Source organism: Nelumbo lutea, chromosome 3 (genome assembly GCF_056320005.1).
Source record: "Nelumbo lutea isolate HS-2025 chromosome 3, American lotus-T2T, whole genome shotgun sequence".
NCBI classification, from domain to species: Eukaryota; Viridiplantae; Streptophyta; class Magnoliopsida; order Proteales; family Nelumbonaceae; genus Nelumbo; species Nelumbo lutea.
Genome location: NC_142686.1, coordinates 45431272 through 45452214, shown reverse-complemented (window position 1 = coordinate 45452214; position 20943 = coordinate 45431272). Strand labels below are relative to the sequence as shown.

Sequence of the window (20943 nt, the reverse complement as noted above, 5' to 3'; positions counted from 1 at the left end):
CTTTACGGCTTTTAGTTACCAAACGGAAAAAGATCAATTTTCGATCTTCTGAGCCTGCCAAAGCCCAAAAGACAGCACAAAAAGAATTATCAAACGCTGCCTAAATAATCTATTGCCTGTCTGGGAATGATAATAGGCTTGTGCCTCCATAACGATAAACACATGTCAAATAACATCAAATTGTGGTTTGATATTCCAAAACCAGATGGGACACCTCTAAGTGGCTGTGGATTGACAGATTTTTCTCAAAGAATCCACAACAATTTGGCGAACTAAAACACTTCTTTGCATGGTTTTTAAAAACGAACTGGCAACCGAATCGGTCCGGTTACCAGTTTGAACGGTCTGACCAGTCAACCCAAACGGCCAGTCCATTCTATCAAAAAAATAAAAAAGAAATTAAAAAATTAAAAAACGATCAAAACCGTTCAAACAGTTCGAATAATTAATCGGCCGGTTCAGCAGTTTATTGATCAAAATCAATGACTTTGGGAAAAAAACGGTTTTAGAGGAAAACGGAACCCGTCAGATGACCAGTTCAGCCCTTCTCCCAAACCTCATGTCCCTATCCCCTGCAGCCAGGGACCAACCTAGCTGGTGTCACCCTCGGCGAAGGAAATGGATATCTTTCAAATAACATGCTTAATGCCATGTAGGAGAGTTTTTCATGGCATAATTGGCATTATAACATAGTAACAGACACGTGTCACAAGTGACAATTTTGCCGCGCCAGCAAGTGCCTTCCTTGCGCTAGCCCCGTGACAACATGTGCTTCGAGAATTCCATGCATTAGAATAGGGAATACGTCTCTCTCTCTCTCTGTCTCAACGGGGCCTACGATGAACTTAACGTCTGGCTATTGATCCAGAATTAAATTAAGGCAACAAGGCATAATTTAGCACCAATATACAACACAAATCTTGGCCCATCCCTACCTGAATATACAGTCCAATTAAAGGAAAAAGAGTAACACGGAATTTAGTGTATTGTGTATTTTAATCAGATGAATGCTAGAAGCTGCCGTAAATATTTACATGACTAAGCTAGTCCAATGGTCCAGGGCCCCTGCTCGAAGATGGGGGGGGGGGGGGGGGGGGGTAGATGGGACATGGAGAATTATTAGGACTGAAGCACTTACAGTACTTCGATCGATGAACTTTGCTGGCATTTCAATGGAAGACTCCCTATTGATACCTGAAAAGCAGACTAACAGATCAGGAGACATTGGAAATTTGCCCTGAATTGACGAATGCTTTTAATGTACAAGTTGAGTTGAAGCGTGGGGATTCGGTGGTACAACATTATTGATCCCCCAGTAACAAGCTAAAATGGATACTATAGTGGTTTCCTTTCTGGATTGCCGTTCATCAGAACCCCATAATTTGCTGCTCTGGATGGAGGCCTACCAACTGCTTCCAGTAACCTACTGAATACTAGTTTCACAGGGATGCAAGTAACCGTCGTGGGTCCAGTCTCTTCTGGGTTGATCAGCCCATCCAGGTAATTTTTGCTTGCAAATTTTAGGTTCAAACCCTTGCTATGGTGTTTCTGCAAAATGGGAATTGAAGACAGGGTTCTTATTTTCTGGCTAGACAAGCTCACTTTCTTCAATAGCTTCTTTGGGGACTTCTTTTCTGTTATTGGAGGAGGCCGGCAAATCTGAGAGCAGCTCTTTTTCACCAACCTTGCCTTGTGACTTAAATAACCTGAATATGGTTTCTTGTACAATGACTTGTTTCCATGATCTAAAGGTGGACTAAGGGCAGCGGCTTCATTGCCTGCTTCATCATCCACTAATGCTGTCGAAAGCTTAGGGCGTGGGACACGATGCATGGCTGTTCTTCTGGCTGTTCTCCACACTGGTGAAAGTGCTGTATTTCCATCATTACCAAACAGTTCCTCACCAAAATCATCATTTGTAGGCAGAAGAAGATCAGAGGATCCATTCTCTAACACTTCGATTTGGATAGGATGCCCTATAATTGCTTTCCCATTCAATTTGCTCATTAAAGATACCAAAGGTACATGCTCCCCTTGATAGCTTGTCTGTGTTTGAACCTTCAAATCCACATCAACCAAGTCCATACCATTGTGAAGACGATGACCAGCATACAATGGATCAAGGCACTCATCTGGTTCTTCCCAATACCCTCTAAGGGTGGAGTGAGATAATCCACTGGCCCTCCAAATCAAGTCTTCCTCTGAATCTGCTATGTCTGTATTGATTCTGCCAGGTTCTTTGGAAGCTGATTTTAAGGTTAATGGGTATTTTCTGTGATCAAATCCAACCATTTGTGATCGCAGAGAATCCTCAATTAAATCATCCTCATCAGAGACATAATCTAACTCGTCATTTCTATGGTAAAGCCCCTGGTCTAATGCCCTCTGGTTGAAGTTTGTTCCCTTCCGTTCAATGTATGTTTCCTGAATGGATCCATAGTGACTCTTTCCATCCATAACCTCCATAGGCTTCTTGGATAAGTTGCGAAGATTCCGTTTTCCTTTCGATTGCCATTTGGATACCCCCACATCAGCAGCAACTGCACCATAATCATGAGATTGAAAGTGAGGCACGTGACCGTCGAGTGCTGTCTCACTGGGCTCCTCACTGCTCATGCTTCCCTGATGTCCTTGAACATGATAACCACCAGATGAAACATATCTACCAGAGTTTCGAGGTTCAGCCATCAGTGTCTGAGTAGCATCTGAACAAGCAAAAGATCAGAATTTGGTTGGTAAGGGGACATAAATTGTAATGACTTAGCCAGCAAAAAGAAAAGAGAATCAACTTAACCAAAAGAAAAATGGGAAAGGAGAAAAGAAAAGCAAAAAGTTGTGAAAAACAACTGAGAAATTGCAGAAATAGGATAAAGGGATGCATCAAGGAAGTTCATTAAATATGTATTGAGATAGGAGGATCAATAAACTGTTCAGACTATTAACTTAATACGGTATATATGAATGAAATACTGTTGTAAAGAGATTTATCCAGAAGTGGCATTTTTATATATTTATTTATTAACAAAGGTAAAGTATAATTGTATTAATGTAAAGGTCCTTTGTACAAAGAGATTGAGAAGCTGTACATAACAAGCCAGAAGGACCTCAAAAAACTACAATCAGAAGTAACCTCTTTAAAGTCAGTAAGTATAGACAGCCAATTTCTAACAAAACCTAAAGCCATATTTGATGATTTCTGCTTCAGTAGAGGGTTTGAGATAAAAAAACCCTGCTATTTCTTTCTGTCCAAACCACCAACATAATTGCTAAGGGAATAGAAGACCAGCAAATCTTTCCTTTTCTAGTCATCCCTTGTATCTGCCAAGCCTCCAGGCAAGCTTTAACTGAGGCAGGCATACACCAACTTAACCTCAGACTACTTAATAAGTGGTTCCAGATCTTTGAGACAAATTTGCAATGTAAAAACAGATGGTTGACTGATTCTGTATTCACACTGCAGAAGCTGCACCTCAGATCACTGCAGTTATAACCTTTCTTCACCAACATCTCTTTGGAGAGACACTTCTCTAAAGCTGCCACCCATACAAAAAACTTGACTTTTGTGGGCGCCACTGTCCCCAAAATGGCCCGGCTAGGGAAGAGGGCTTCAAAACCTCCCACCATGGAGATGTAGAAAGATTTACTGAAAACTCCCCATTTCTGTTCCATTTACACACTAGAGAATCCTCGGATTGCAGATTCAAAACCTGAGACTGAAGCAAAGATAGGAGATTTCCAACCTGATGAATCTCCCAGTCATTGAAGCCCCTTCTAGAGGCTGGAACCCAGTATATAGCATTGTCCCTTATCACAAAAGTAACAGCTACCATTGCCTCTTTTTTTTTTTTTTGATCAATAACTACCATTGCCTCTTTATCTTCTGTCAAACTGAACAGGGTGGGAAACAGCTCCTTAAGGTTACTCTCCCAGTCCAGGGATCCAACCAGAACCTGATCCTTCTCCCATTCCCTACTTTGAATCCGATTCCTCTTCTGAATAGGTTTGGATCTCTGCAGATTCCTTTCCACAGACTACACCAATAGGTCGCATGGGTGGACCACTACCCCAACCACTGTCAACCATCCCATATTTTTCTGCTATTACTTTCCTCCAAAGGTTGTCAGGTTCAGCAGCAAACTTCCACAGCCAACTTCCTAGCAAAGCTAGGTTGAAAGATTTTAAGCTCCTTATCCCCAACCCCCCTTGAGATAGGGGTTTACAAATCTGACCCCAGTTTACAAGATGGTATGTGTGAATCCTTCCAGCTCACCCACAAAAAATCCCTCATCTTTTTTCTAAAACATCCACCACCTCTGAGGGGATTGAAAAAAGAGACATGAAGTATGTTGGCAAACTTGCCAAGGCACTCTTAATGAGTGTTACCTTCCCACCTTTGGAGAGACACCTTGCTTTCCATGTAGCCAATTTCTGATCCATTCTTTCTATTATTGGGTTTCAAATAGCTTTAGAATTGCATTTGGCTCCCAATGGCAACCCCAAATAATTTAAAGGTAGCTGACCAACCTTGCGACCCAAAAAACCTGCCAGACCCTGGATGTTAGAGACCTCTCCCACTCCTATCATCTCACTTTTTGCTAGATTTACTTTCAAGCCTGACGCAATCTCAAACCAGAACAGCAGGTACTTCAGATTCAGAACTTGCTCCTCTGAAGCCTTACAGAACAAGAGTGTACCATCAGCATATTGCGGAATTGGAATAGCAGTCCCATTGGGCTTCACCTGGAAGCCATCCACCAGCTCCCTCTCCACAGCTATATCTACCATTTTGCTTAAACCTTCCATGACTATTAGAAAGAGAAGAGGAGGCAAAGGGTCCCCTTGCCTCAAACCTCTTGAACTGCTAAAATTTCCTCTAATTACTCCATTTACAAGCACCGAGAATGTTGGACTGGAAGGGCAAACTTACATCCAACTTCTCCACCAAGAGCCGAAGAGCATTCTGTTCAATAAATAATCCAAGAGGACCAATTAACATGGTCATAAGCCTTCTTTAAGTCAATTTTGCAGATTAGCCCACTTTCTCCACTTAACCTTGAGTCTATTAGTTCATTATCTATGAGAACTACATCATGAATGTGCTTATTGTGGACAAGAGCCCCTTGGTACTTGAAGATCAAGGAATCCATCACCTTTCTTAACATGGTGGCCAGAATTTTGGCTAGGATCTTGTAAACGCTTCTAACCAAGCTGATTGGTCTAAAGTCTTTCAGCTCTGTAGTTCCTTTCTTTTTGGGGATGAGGGAAAAAAAAAGTTGCATTTAAGCTTCTCTCAATGGCTGCAGAATCATGGAATTCCTCCACAACCTTTAATAAATCAGCTTCAATGAGCTCCCAAAACTTCTTAAAAAACAGCATTGTGAAACCATCCGGGCCTGGTGCCTTCTCCCCTTCCATTTCTTTTAAAACCTTCTTTACATCTTCTTCTGAGAAGGGTTTTTCCAAGTCTGAAGCCTGTTGCTCAGATAAGCAGTCAAAATTCAAACCATCCAGCCTTGGTCTTCTCTTGCAAGGTTCCTTGAATAGATCTTTGTAATAACCAACAAAGGCATCTGCTATGTCTTCCTTATTATTCACTGCCCTTCCTTCCAATTCCAGTTTTTTTATGGAATTAACCCTCTTTCTTGCATTGGCCACCTTGTGGAAGAAAGCAGTATTGTTATCACCTGCTTTCAGCCACATTACTCGTGCTCTTTGCCTCCATTTGACTTCAGCTTGGTGCATCAGAGTATCCAACACCTTCTTAGCTGAGAGCCTTCTCCTCCTTTTCTCCTCATCCAAAGACCCACCCTCCTTTGCATCAATGTTAGCTATAATTTTCATACACTCTTTTTCCTTTCAACCATTTTAGGCGCTGTTTGGATAGACTTCTACTTTTGTACTTTTAATAGTACCAAATTATAAAGTACATAAACGACTTTCATGTTGGTATTTTTGCCGTGAAACCGTTTGGATAAAAAATTTGTAAAGTATGCTTTACAAAGCAGAAGAACCATTTCCCGTTTCGTAAAAGCACACTAGCAGTCATATGATTCAGCTGATTTTAAGTGACTGGTTTTGAGCAGTGATCAACAATGGTGATTCCGACAAAGACAGGCCGATGAATAGTGGAGCATGGCCCTGCTCCTTTCAAATTTGAAAACATGTGGTTGATGCATCCAGATTTTATTTGGAAAGTGAAGGATTGGTGGAAGGAGGAACTAAGAGGAATAAGGTGGGGAGGAATCAAATTCCATAAGAAATTGCAAAGATTAAGATCTAAAATAAAGGAGTGGAATAGGGATCATTTTGGAAAGTTAAAAGAAAGGAAACTAACTCTAATTTCCCAGATTGAAGAGTTGGACAATGTGGAAATTGAGAGAAATCTCTATGCGGAAAAGAGGGATTTAAGATGAAAATCAAAAAAAAAAGAATTGGAAGAAGTCCTCAAGAGAGAGGAAATATCTTGGAGACAAAAGTCAAGACAAAAATGGATAAAGGAAGGGGATGGGAATACACAACTCTTTCATGCGATCGCCAATGGAAGAAGGCGCAAAAAACTGTGGCTAGGTTGGAAATCAACAGAGAGATAATCTCAAATCAAGATGAAATTGCCAAAATCTTTGTATGTGGACCACTTTAAATCTCTTTATAGGAGACCTCTGGTGAATAGATTGAGATTAGAAGGTTTGGAGTGGCCTTTGCTAGATGAGGAGGCAGCAAATTGGCTCGGAAGAGATTTTGAGGAAGAAGAAATAAGAAAGGCAATGTTCTCCATGAATAGATCTAAAGCACCAAGCCCAGATGGATTCACAATGGCTTTCTATCAGGATTGTTGGGAAGTGTTGAAAGATGATTTATTGAAGTCTTTAAGGAATTCTTAAATACACATTAGCCCTGGAGTTAATGCAACTTTCTTGGCCTTGATTCCAAAGAAAGGTGATGCTAGACATCCAAAGGATTTCCGACCCATTAGCCTAGTGACTAGTGTTTACAAGATAATTGCTAAAGTCCTATCATTGAGGATCAAAGTAATTCTCCCTTCCCTCATCAGTCAGTATCAAGGAGCTTTTGTTCAAGGGAGACAAATAGTTGATCAAATTCTAATAGCCAATGAATGTGTAGAGGAGATGAAGAGATCTACGAAGGAAGGTTTTGTGTGCAAATTGGACTTAGAAAAGGCCTACGATATGGTGGATTGGGGTTTTCTAAAAGAAGTTCTGCATCAACAGGGGTTTGGGGAGAGATGGTGCAATTGGATGCTTGGATGTGTACGATCTTGTCATTTTTCTATCCTTGTTAATGGAGTGGTAAAAGACTTCCTCCCAACTTGCAAAGGGTTAAGGCAAGGTGGTCCCCTATCACCCTTCCTTTTTACTTCAATGGCAGATGTCTTCAATAGATTTCTCTCTAAGGCAGATAGAGAAGATGAATTTAGGAGTTGGAGAGTGGGTAGAGACAATGTCCCACTTACTCATCTCCAATTTGCAGATGATATCATTATTTTTTGTGAAGGAGGAGACATTAGGAAAGTCGAGAGATTGAAAAATCTAATCAAGAAGTTTGAATAAGTGTCAAATATGAAAATAAACTTGGACAAGAGTTGTATAAAAAGGATTAATATGGAGGGGATGGTCCTACATAGGATAGCAGATTGCTTAGAATGTCATATCACCCCATGTCCCCTAGGTGCAAATCCGAAGGAAAGTAGGTTTTGGAACCCAATTATAGAAAGATGTAAAAAGAGATTGGCTACTTGAGAAGAGAAGTTACATCTCTTTGGGAGGTAGGATCACTTTGATAAAATCTACTCTGGCTAACCTACCCATCTACTTTCTTTCTGTCTTTAGGATTCCACCAAGAGAAGAAAAGAAATTAGAAAAAATTATGAGGGATTTTCTTTGGGAGCCGAGAGAGACTAGAAAGAACCACTTAATAAAATGGGAGGTTGTGTGTAAAAGAAAGGAAGAAGGTAGTTTAGGTCTAGGAAATGTAAGGAAGAAAAATACAGCTCTGTTAGGGAAATAGTTATGGAGATGGCCTCTTGAGAGAGAAAATTTGTGGGTTGAAGTAGTGGCAAGTATACATGGTAGATTGGAGAATGGTTGGGACGTTGGTGTATTGCATAGGGCTACCTTGGCAGCACTTTGGAAAGCAATTCATAGATTCCTCCCTCAGTTTCTCAGGTACGTCAGGTATGATGTTGGCTCAGGGAATTTAATTCGATTCTAGGAAGACACTTGGTTTGGTGACCGGCCTTTAAAGGAGGTTTTTCCTTCTTTGTATTCTATTTCGTTGTATAAAAATAAGATCATTTCAAATTTTTTGGTTCTTCCTTCTTTGCCTTTGAGTCTTAATTGGGATCTCGGATTTCGTAGGGGTTTGAGGGATGAGGTTCTTCCTTCTTTGTCTGTTAGAGCTTCTCCTCCTTGATAGTGTTTGCTTAGACCTTTCTTGTCCAGATAGAAGAATTTGGTTCCCAAGTTCCAAAGGTTTCTTTTCTTGTGCCTCCTTTTTTAAAGCTCTTTGTTAGTCCTCTTCCTCTTTGTACGCAAGATTGGAGACTCCTTGCCCAGCAACTTTTCTAAGGACCAGTGGGGAATGGAGACTCCTTAAGGCAGAATTGTACGCAGCCCTACAAGGTGTACAGATTGCAAGAAAGTTAGGATTGAAAATTTTGGTGATAGAAGGGGACTCCAAGGTGGTGGTGGGTTGGCTAAAAAACCCAAATTCAGTGATCTAGGCTTATAGAAATGAATTTAAGAAATTCAAATGGTTAACTCAACAGATGGAGGTAACTATACAATGGGTGGGGAGGGAGGCAAATGCTTTTGCTGACTCTCTAGCTAAACAAGGGGTAACTAGGGAACAGTTGTACTGGGCCCAATTGTAAATTTATGATGTTTCTGTATTAATGAGTGAGGCTGCACCTCGCACCTCATTTTGGGATGCTTGTAACGAATTATTTATCATTTGCTTCTAATGAAATCATATGAATTTTATCTATCCAAAAAAAAAATAGTGGAGCAAATGGAGAAAAAAACACATTCAAAAAGGAGAAAAGATGAAACCAGAACCCATAGTTGACAAGGTGACACCTAGGCGCTAAGAGATTTTTAGAAGTCACCTCGCCCAACGCCTAGGTGTTTTTGTATTAGGCGCTCACCCAAATATATGCAATACTATTTTTTTGAATGTGCATATGTATTATATCATTTTTATTGGTTTGTTTTATCTAATTACAATACACCTATTGTATATTATCATTTTTTATTAAAGTATTTCTCTTTTACTTTAATAAAAGAGAAGAGAAAACGAGAGCTGAGAAGAGAAAACGATGACGAGAAGTTTCCAAGTAGTCCAAGAACTCCTGGTACGTTTTTTCCTTCTTCTTCTTCTTCTTCTTCTTCTTCTTCTTCTTCTTCTTCTTCTTTTGGGATGAAACAGGGCCCCACCTCCTCCTCCTCCTCCTTCCTCTTCTTTTGGGATGAAACAAGGGCTCCGCCTCCTCCATTTTTTTAGCCTGAAACAGGGTCTCCTACTAACTTATGTTGCGAATGAAACAGGGGATCCGCCCCCTTATTTTTCACTCTTTTTTATCTTCAATCCCCTTTTTTTTTTGCCTAGATGCTAGCTATGGCATTTTATGTTTTATTCGAATGATTTTATTGCTAATAGCTAGCATACAGGTATTTTGGTTAGTATAAAAAACCAATAACATAACCCTTTCTTTGAAGCAAGTCGTTTGTGTTAACTCTTTCCAGGAAAATTTCCCAACAAAAACTACCAATCCGAGGAGGAATGGGTTTGCTCCAAATCTCTTTAACAAGGAATGACAGCCCAAGCATAGTAGTAGGTTGGACTAATGTCTCAAAAAACGAAGCACAAGAGAAAGAGCCAGATGAAGAAGAGGTCCAGATTCTGGTGTCTCCCTTACTGGGGTTCAAGAAAACATTTTCAATGATGGTTAGCAAAGATGACATACACCCCAAATCTGTATCCCTTATTGCCCTTCTCAACCCTGGATTCCACCCAAATCTAGAAGAAGAATCAGAAGGAACTAAGAAGGAGGAAATGAGTTCATTTTTCAAATCTAACAAAGCAAACAATGATGGAAATTGGTCTTTCAGGGGTAGGTCCCCAACCCAAATTTGCTCCCAAAATTTTATTCGATTACCGGAGTTCAAATCATACATGATCCAAGGGGAGAAAACTAGAAGCAAATCATGAATGGCTTTCCACGGGGATGTGGCAATAGTCCTTGCCAAAATTCCAGGATCCCAGTCATTCTCATCCAGCCCATGTATGCTAACCACAATCTTCGTCCACAATTTGTCCCTTTCCAATGGGAATCTCCACAACCATTTCCCCAATAATGCCATGTTCCTTTTCCTGATATTCCCAATCCCAACCCCCCTTAGCTTCTTGCTCCTATTTACCACTTCCCACCTCACCCTATGGTCTTTCTTCTCCACTCCTGGTTCCCATAAAAAATCCTTCATTAATTTTCCACCCTGTTGAAGACCTTTGTAGGAATCTTCTTGAACACTAACATGAAGTAAACAAGAATGTTGGAAAGGGTAGACCTAATCAAGGTGATTCTCCCCCCAAGAGATATAATTTTTCCTTCAAGAAGCAAGCCTTTTCCCAAATCTCTCTACTACCGGGTTCCAAAAGCTTTCATTCTTGGGGTTATCTCCGAGGAGGAGGCCAAATAAGTGATAAGCCACTCCGAGATAGCACAACCTAACACACCTGCACAATCACTTACTTCCCTTTCCTCCAAATTCACTCCCACCACACAACTCTTATTGAAGTTCACTTTAAGATTAGACATCTACTCAAAGAGTTGTATTGTCAGTTTTAGGTTTCTGATCCATCTTATATCCCCACCCTCACAAAATAAGATTGTGTCATCTGCAAACTGCACAAGTGGTACTTCCCCCCTTCGGACTCTCCATCCTCTTATTAAGTCTCTATAATCGGCTCTATGCATCAGCCTCCCCAGGACATCTACAATCAAAGTAAAGAGAAAGGGGGAGAGCGGATCACCTTGTCCTATTCCTCTCATGGCCGAAAAGAAATCCACCGCAGTTCCATTCACCAATATCGAGTAATGGCAACTCCTGATACAACCCCAGATCCATCTACACCATTTGTCTCCAAAGCCAAAACTTTTCATTACCTCAATCAAGAAGGACCAGTCAACTAGGTCATAAGCCTTCTCTAAGTCTAGTTTGCAAACCACTCCCTTTTTCTTGGATTTCCTAAAATTCTCTAAGCTCTCATTTGCAATCAAAATTTGATCAGTGATCTGCCTTCCCTTCACAAAAGCTCCTTGATTGGGTGTGATAATGGCTGGAAGAACTTTCTTAATTCTTAGAGACAAGACTTTTGCAATTATCTTGTACAGACAGACCATTCACCAAACTAATCGGTCTGAAATCCCTTGGTTGTGATGCATCTTTCTTCTTAGGGACCAATGTAATGAATGTGGAGTTTAAACCCGGATTAATGATTCTCCTCCTGTGAAACTCTTCGAAAACCAACGCTAGGTCCTTCATAATATCCCAACAATCTTGATAAAATTCCATTGTAAATCCATATGGGCCTGGAGCTTTCGTTCTATCCATTGAAAATGTTGCTTCCTTTATCTCCTCTAAGGCAAATTTTTTCTCTAACCCCACTTTGGTTTCTAAACTAAGAGTTGGCCATTCCAGCCCCACCACCCAAATCCTCTCATTTAGAGGCCTTCCAAAAATTGATTTAAAATTGGTTGCAAAAGCCTCTGCTATTTCTGTTGGTTGGGAAAGAACAACTCCATCAACTTCTAGCTTAGAAATGATATTCTTCCTTCTTCTAGCGTTTGCCATAGAGTGAAAAAATCTAGTGTTTCTATCTCCGCCCTTTAACCATTTACATCTAGACTTTTGTCTCCAACTTATCTCTTCCTGCAATAAGAGATCCTCCAACTGCTTTCTAACCCTCCATCTCAATTCTCTATCCAAAAGAACCCCTTTCCTCCTTCAAGTCCAGTTCCTCAATCTGCTCCATTAAAATCTTCTTTCTTTCCTCCACTCTTCCAAATTCCAGATGGTTCCACTCCTTTATTTGAGATTTTAGGAATTGAATCTTTTTGTGGAATCTCATCTCCCATTCAACTAATGGATTGTGTTGTTCCCACCATTCTCCGATCTTCTCTATGAATCCCCGATGGATCAACCACATATTCTCAAACCTAAAGGGAGCAGGTCCACCTCCTCTTAAGTCCTCCTTACACAACACTATAGGCCAATGGTCTGAAGTGAGTCATTTCTCTTCAAAGTCTCAATATCAGAGAGCCAAATTAGAGCTTTTAGATAGAATGAAATTGTCACATTTTTGTGTATATATTCTGTTTATGTTTTATTAATATAAACTTCAGTACTGATCAAAACATTTTGAAGCATAGGGCTAAAAGCATCAATATTATGTTGCATGTATAGTATCTTTCAGATAATTGGCACATCAGAAGAGGAAAAAGGGATTAGCAGTTAAGTTTTTCCAAGGACAATGAATTAGTGTCCTTCATGCAGTACCTTGCATGGAACGGAAAAATGAGGTCACTGGCTATTTTGAACAATGTTAGCAAAAACAAGGCATTGAGAAATGAATAGCAGTATAACATTGGAAAAAGAAAATAGCCCCCAAGTGAATATCCAACAGAAATCTATTTTGTAAATGATCATAGATGAATATCACTCAGAACTATATGTTAAAAGGGTTAAAGGAGTGAATGAATTATAGCATTCCAAATAAAGATAACTTTAACATGAACAATAAAATATAACTTAGAATCCCACTATAGGTGAGAAGCACAATTCTTTTCTTTTTTTTTTTTTTTGTTGATACAGACAAGAAGGAAAAAAACCTAGCGCAACAAGGCTCTACCCCACATGTTCGTAGCACATATGTAGTCCAGAGCCCAAGGAAAACTATCAACCAATTCAAAGTAAAGACAAATCTTGAGTAAACTTATCAAAAAAAATTAACCTTAAGTAACAAGAAATGCATCAAGAAAAGTTAAAATTTAACCTGCAAGAACAGTAGTCCCATCTTCCATGCCTGGATTCAGATAATCCCACTCATCATCATCATCATCATCCATCGACCCTAAAGAATCATTTTCTTCTGTCAAGGAACCAGGGTGTATTTGGCAGTTATCCACTCCAAACAGGGTGGGTGATGTATGTATCTGGTCTGGGATAAAATCTATATGATCAAAACATTCATTTGAGTCACCTGGCACATAAACATACCTGCTCCTCTTTGCCCCACAAGTAAGTCCTGTCTGCTCCTTTTCTCCTTGCACAGAAACAGGACCAGTAGTACCATCAGACTGTAAAGCATGAGGCACTTGTAATTTTACACTACTCTGTAATACTTGGACAAGAGGCCGGCGTCTATCACGTCTCTTTACAATGGATTCTTCAGTCAGGCCTCCTTGGGACCTTTTCCTTTTAATGGCCAAAGAATTCTTAATGTTACTGATATAATTAAAACCCCCCATACTATGACTACTACTAGGAAGACCATTATCCTGATGATTGACTGAAGTAATTTTACAAGGACCCTCAGAAATAGAATGCTTTCTCTTTGATGGGACAATTCTGAGCCCAAAGTCCTGCAACCCTCTCATGCGAGGGATGGCTTCAGAATTATCATCTTCCCAGTTTGGTTGTTTCCCCTGCCTGACCTTTTGCACAAAAGAAGGGTTGCCTATGCTCTCATCCTGTATTTTGAGAACTCCAGGTTTTGCATGATCACTTCCCAAGTTTTCTGCAGCCTCTTTTTTTGGAGCACCGGGTATTTTTCTGATTGGAGAAGCAACACCTAATTTCTGCTGTCTCTTCTCCAACAGCTGCTTCTCAAGTTCAAGGGCATGAAGAATGGCATCTTCTCGGCGTGCATACTTTTCTCTTTTTTTTATAGGAATGCCCTGTGCGGATTCAGCCCTTTCAATACAATCATCAAACTCCCCACAGCGAAATGCCTTTACACGCTTGGATTTCTCTAAATTGTACCAATCCCTGGAAAGATGAGGCCAACAATCAAGCTGTGAGTGAATTGACTGAAATTGCTGAAATGTTAATCACGAAAGGAAACAACAAATGATGAAAGACGAATAAAACCGAAGTGACAACATAACTTTATAGTAGGTAGGATAAGTGGTAAGGGAAACTGAGTCAGGTTTTGACAGGATAAGTAGCATGGTGTTCAACATTGTACATGTATTTATAAATTTTAAAAGAAACAAAATGTCTCAAAAAGCCAATTGGCTCAATTGGTTAGAGTGTCATGTTATTAACATGAAGGTTGTATCATACTCATAGTAGGTTCAGGTCCTACATAGGCTGAACTGTTTAAGTTGAAAACATCAGAGCTAAAATCAACAATGTAATAAGTTAATTATTTCAACATTAAATTCAAGGTTAGTTCATCAAACCATAGCAATAAGAAGCAGCACTTGGGTTCAGGCAAAGAATAAAAAAGAGAAGCCTAGTGCACGAGGCTCCCACCAATGCGAGGTCTGGTTAAGGACAGATATATGAAGTCTTAACCCTGCAGATACACTGAGACACTGTTTTAAAGATTTGAAGCCTGGTCACCCAGGTCACACTGGAGCAACCCAACCATTGTGCCAAGGCCCACCCTCAGGGTTCAGGCAATGAAGAAAAATGAGCCTCACCTATGCACTTAGGCATGGCTTTTAAAATGCAGATCTACCATTAAGCATTTTTCAAGAAGGGCTGTCCATACCCTCAAGAAGGGCTGTCCATACCCTCAAGGATATTGATATTCTAGAAGCTATAGGAGCTTCCTAAGTTTAATTATTAGGAAATGACCCTAGTCTTGAATTTCTGTTTTATTTAAAAAAAAAAGGTATAACTGAGAATACCCCAAACTTGCAGTCAAGAACTAGAGCAGAAACCAACAATTCAATTTTTATTGGAAACAGTGCTTTATTAATTATTATACAAGTAATATGCATGAAAGGGTATTACTATAAACCCCATAATACCTAAGATAGCCATAGCTACCCCTCCACAAATAGACAGCATATTATGTCCCAAATTCCTCATTTGTTGCTCCACAGAGACCTGAACAATTGTGCTACGTTTGCTCCTTGTTTGGCTAACACGTCTGCCAGTACCATGCCATTAGCTTACCTTCTTGTCCATTGGAATGTTGCTCACAACTCCTGTGCTATCTTTCTAATTTCCCTCACCATCTGTCTGTATTGCCACAGGCTTGGACTGTTGTTCACTATTAAGCAGTTTACTAAAAATTGGGAATCTCCTTCCACAATGAGATCCTTGAAATTTAAAGCCTTCCCCAGCTTGAGTCCTTGATGGGCAGCAAAAAGTTCTGCTTTTAAAGAGTTCCCTTGTCAAATAGGTCCTGACTCCACCTTAATACGAAGCCAACATTAAGCAGTTGCAATTTAAAGACTTAAAAATGCCAAACCTCCCTGGGCTTTGCTGTTACTCCCATCAAAATTCAGTTTTATTGTAGGAAGGGGTAGGACTGTCTGGGATGCAGAGATTGCATTTCTTGCAGTTGAGGAAACTGCTACATGAGATCGCCTCTTAATCCTCCATATGAGACCGAGACCGCCCTCTTATGATATCTTCTATTGAGAACATGTCAAAGCAAGGGAGAGTCTTTACACAACATGCCACTCTCAGCCTCTATTAGAACTTCTTTATTGTGGTATTCTTCCTTGAAAATCCCCACTTTTCTCTCTTCCCATACTACCCATATTACTGCTGCCCCAACACATCTTCCAAAGTATCTTCCCACGCCATTTTGAAGGCCTAAAAATATGTCTCGTCAAAGAGTCATCCCACAACCAAAAAGAGAAAGACATACACCCAATTGTTAGAAGTGTAGGGACAGGATACTAGCAAATGAAAGGAAGTTTCACCACTAGCATTACAAAAGAGACACACATGAAGCAAAAGCAACTGCTAGGCCTTCTCTTTTGCAAAACCTCACAAGTGTTAATCTTCAAGTGAAACCTCCCAACAAAATGCTTTTACTTTGGGTGGCATAGGACCACTTCTCCAAATGGCTTTTACTGGAAGCCCTGAGAGATAGGGGTGCAAGTCAGGTTAGCCTAAGTTAATAAAGTACACTGTTTCAGGTTACCATAGTTGTCAAGGCAACGCCTAGGCGTCTAGGTGCTTTTGGGGGTTTGTCTTGCCCAATCACCATGGCATTTATATATTAATTCTTCAAGTTTTACAATTTTCTAATATTTCTATATTTTGAGTTTATCATATTAAGATAAGATCAATACACTGAATCGTTCTTTTTATTTCTTTCATAAAATAATATATTTTTATTAGTTTCATATGTCAATAGGGTTTTGATAGCTATTCAAAGACTGAAGAAATGAGGATAGTTATTCAAACTTTCAAGTCTTTGATGCCCCCTCTAGCCTCTAATTCTTCTTCTTCTCTTCTTCTGGAGCAAAAACAGGGGTTCCTCTTCTTTTTTTTTTATCAGAAATGATAACTTTCATTAGAGATAAGTTAAACAAAAATACAGAATTCAACCCTTATTAGAAAAGGTTGATCCAATAAACATCAAACATTACAGCACTGCCTAATAAAGACTCTCCCTTACAGTCCCTTGTTTTGCTAGGGCGTCAGCAGGGGTTCCTCTTCTTTTAGTTTTTCTTTTTCTTTTTTGAAACAAAAGCAGGGGCTCCACCCCCTCTTTTACTCTGGAGCAAAAACAGAGGCTCAGCTCCACCCCTGGAACAAAAAAAGAAAAGAGTCTCTGCTCCTTTTTCTTCTTCTTATGGAACAAAAAACAGGGTCTCCACCCCTTGTTCTCCATCACTTCTGAGGTTTTTATTCATGCTTTCTTTTTTCTATGACAATAACAGGGGCTCCACCACTTCTTTTACTCATATTTCTATGACAAAAACAGGGGCTCAGCCCCTTGTTGTTCTATCTTTTTCTGAACATTAAGCAGCGCCTAGGTAGGCACCTAGGTGACTAAGCACTCCCTTGTTGCCTAGTTTCACCTTGGCGCCTTGAAAACTATGATCAGTACAAGATTTCTGTAAGAGGGAAGGGCTCATTTTTCCAAATGATGCAGAGCCAAACCTACTCATCAGTAGTTAAGTGCTTGCAAGTTTGATCAAGAATATCTGTTAAGTTCACTTTCTAGCTTCTTCATGTTTAAATCAAATATATTATTTCATTGGTACATTATATTCTGTCTCACTTCACATTCACAAGATAACAAAGACAAAAAAATGTAACCCAAAAGTCCATTACACAACTCTAAGAAATACAAAAGAAATTTTCTTGAAAATTAACAACAACAAAAAAAATTAGATAGTTAAATTCAACATAGCATTTTTCTTTTTCTTTTTTTTTTTTGATGAATGTTAAGTACAACATAGCATTCGCTATCAGCTATTCAGCTTAACAGAGCATGATCAAGCATGCAGTTTAGTTACCTCAAACCAGTTAGCCAACAAAAACCATCTAAAAACGACCTTGTTAATAACAATTCAGCAAAGGTAAGCCATCAGTATGAAAATGCTACAAAGGAAAACATCCCCAAAACTAACAATAGTTAAGGGGCAAATAGGGAGAAACAAACTTACACACTGGCATCCTCCCTTCCAAGAAGCTTGACCGGCGTTCCTGATCTGGGAGACATCAGATGAGAAGCTGAGAGCTCATTCTCGCCGAGTATTCTACCCGGCCACCAAGACCCATTCCTCCGACGAACCCAAACGATGGTGCCAACGCTGCAATCAACCCCACCCGATCCTTCCGAAATCCCCATCCCACTCTCCCTATCACTCTTCTCTCTCTCTCTTTCTCCCCCCCCCCCCCCCTCCTCTCCAAACAAAAACAAAAATATATAAAAAACAATTTAAGAAAAAAGAAACTATTAGAATCGAAACAGATACCAACGCCGTTAATGGCGACTGATCAGGGGAGGATCATCTGACTGGCCTGGTCAGCCCCCGGCAGATGAGAGCGCGAAATCGTAACGTCGGCAAGATATCAGAAAACCGCCATTGTTGGTGGAAGGTGCTGGTCCGGAGTCTCTTAGGGTTTCCATTCAAATCCAATGAAAAATATACATTTCTAGGGTTTCTAAGGTGTTTCATTGACGGCAGTCCCTCTCAGTAGATGTTTTTCTTTTTTTTATTTCGATTTGCAGAAGCAGAACATATGGATCGGAACGGGTGTTGTCTCCCCAGTCTCTCTATGCCTGATTTGAACGAAGTAACGAATAGTTGCTTTTCTCTCTCTCTCTCTCTCTCTCTACGAGACGAGACGAGACGAAACGAGAACTGCACAGTTGCTTTACTCTTCTAGTTCTCTCTTTCTTCCTAAGTTATGTTTTTAACTCACGAGAATATTGTGATATCGTTAAATTATCGCGCCTTAGAAATACATAACGAGGATGTTATGAACACTGAACAGTGTCTGTGCACTGCCGTTGCACGGCGGGAGCTCAGCTCTCAAAATTTTTAGCTATTTTAGGACTCCGGACCCGACCGGACATCTCTCACTCGGGCTCGGCTGTAAAGAGCGAGCGGGACATAGAAACCTCTAGGGTTATTTTGGCCATTTCATCGTTCGTACTTACGAATGCTATGTGCCCTCTCTCAACTTTGGGGTAGTGTTAAGTTAGTATTTGAACTTTTAAACATGTAAGTGCAAGTGCAGTATTTAAATTTTCAAAAAATATTAAGCTGGTCCTGCTGTTAATCATTCTCAATTATTTGCTGAAAATATCAAAATTACTCTCTAAAATAAAATACTATTCATTGTCTTCTATCTTAGAAATGCATAACGAGGATGTTATGAACATTGAACAATGTCTGTGCATTGTCGTTGCATGGCGGGAGCTCAGCTCTCAAAATTTTTAACTATTTTAGGACTCTAGACCGGACCGGACATCTCTCTCAGGCTCGGCTGTAAAGAGTGAGCGGGACATAGAAACCTCTAGGGTTATTTTGTCTATTTTCTCATTCGTACTTATGAATGCTATGTGCCCTCTCTCGACATTCATGCGTCATGCGTGATGCGTAGACATTTGTATGAATAAAATTAGGGAAATTTTCACTTTACTCTCAACTTTGGGGTAGTGTCAAGTTAGTATTTGAACTTTTAAATGTATCATTGCAGTATTTAAATTTTCAAAAAATATTAAGCTGGACATACTCTTAGTCATCCTCAATTATTTGTTGAAAATATCAAAATTACTCTTTAAAAGAAGATACTATTCATTGTCTTCTACCTTGAGACTAAATCGATTATCTTCAAAGAAAAAACATGAAATATGATAGAAAGAAACAATAACAGATAACAAAGAAATAACTAGACAAAAATATGTTTTAGATCTAAAGGTAAAAGATAATGAATTCATTAGTATAAAATCTCAAACACCTCAGTCGATTTAGTCTCAAGGTAGAAGACAATGAACAATGTCTTCTTTTGAAGGATAGTTTTGATAATTTCAATAGATAACTGACGATCAATTAACGATAGGGACCAACTTGACACTTTTTAAAAGTTTAGGTACTATAGTGACACAATTGAAAGTTTGGGTATTAACTTGGCATTACCCCCAAAGTTCAGAATACTAAAATAGAAATTTCCCAAAAAATTATAAATAAAAAAGAAAAACCATTTTTTTTTTATATTTGATGACATGCACCATTAATAACTTCCCCTTGACCCTTTTTCCCCAAAGTATTGGTTGCGAAATTTAATTCCACGTTAACACTAGAACAAACCAACTAACACACCAAGAGCTAGCCCTTGGTTGGTTAGAAGGGAAAACTCTTCAAACAACCCAATATTTGTACGAAATGGATTAAAACTATCCATGATATCTCTTTAGGCCTTGTTCGCTTTTCAAAAGTCCACTTACTCGGCTAAAGTGTATTTATTCAAGTATAAATATTTCATAAAAAACACTTATTTGGGAAAATTTGTTTACTCATTTTTTTATTCTTAGATAAGTTATATAAATAATTTTTTATTTATAAAAAGTCAATGTTAGAATAGTCAAATTTATCCCCTAGGTGAGAAAGTTAACTATCCACCTAGGTAATGCAACGGGAAACTAACTTCACCATGAAGCCCGGAATTTACTAAAAAAACACACTGCAAGTTTGGTCAACAGGAATCACTTTCCCATTGACCAACTACCCCCACCCCCATTTCCTAAAGAAAAAACGGGGCCTAAGGCTATGTTCACTTTCCCTACTTTTTTCCTTCAAACCAAAAATAGTCTAAAATTATTCTTAGGATTGTTTTTACAATTAACCAAGTCTACCCCTACCATTATGACATCATTGTATGAGTCCACGTTATGTCCACCCACAGGTGCATTGGACGAATGCACCCTCCAATGAGAGACGACCACGTCGTCTGGGCGAAATCAAGCTAATGCTAACGCGTTTGAACGTTAGTTAAATGAATCTGGTTGAACCGGATAGAAAAAGACATAAAAAACTTCAAATCATTGATTCTTTTGAATTATTTAGGATTGGGATGTGAGAATTCATTCTTACTCCCATTTTTTCCTCGGAGCCCTAACACAGCAAGCAATCCGTCGGCGATTTCACTACACAAATCGACGTCCATGAACGGGGAATTCATCGACGACAAGAAATCAACCGGCAATAAGCATGCTTGTCTTCTTTCTATTCTTCTTCGAATCTTTGAATTCTTTTTCTTCTCCTCCTCCTTCCCTGTAAACTTTTCTTTTTGCTTTTTAATACTTTTGAAGTCGGCATTACCCCTAAACTCCTTCCTCTCTGAAACAAACATCCACATCCCCAAGTTGGTGCTACCCTATTCGAAGGCAACCTATCAAAACCCCAAAAGCAAAACTGGATCCAATTCTATGTTG

At 39.5% G+C, this 20943-nt stretch overlaps 1 protein-coding gene across 1 annotated transcript; it reads right to left on the bottom strand.

The window, feature by feature from the left end:
* Positions 1-840: 840 nt before the first annotated feature.
* On the bottom strand, positions 841-18452 carry LOC148864663 (uncharacterized protein At1g51745-like). Its single transcript, XM_088974896.1, has 3 exons — positions 17666-18452; positions 13072-14066; positions 841-2705 (listed from the first exon to the last, which is right to left on the bottom strand). Exons 1-3 carry the CDS (start codon positions 17848-17850, stop codon positions 1336-1338), a joined length of 2550 nt encoding a protein of 849 aa, XP_088831022.1. The 5' UTR covers positions 17851-18452; the 3' UTR covers positions 841-1335.
* Between the last annotated feature and the right edge of the window lie 2491 nt (positions 18453-20943).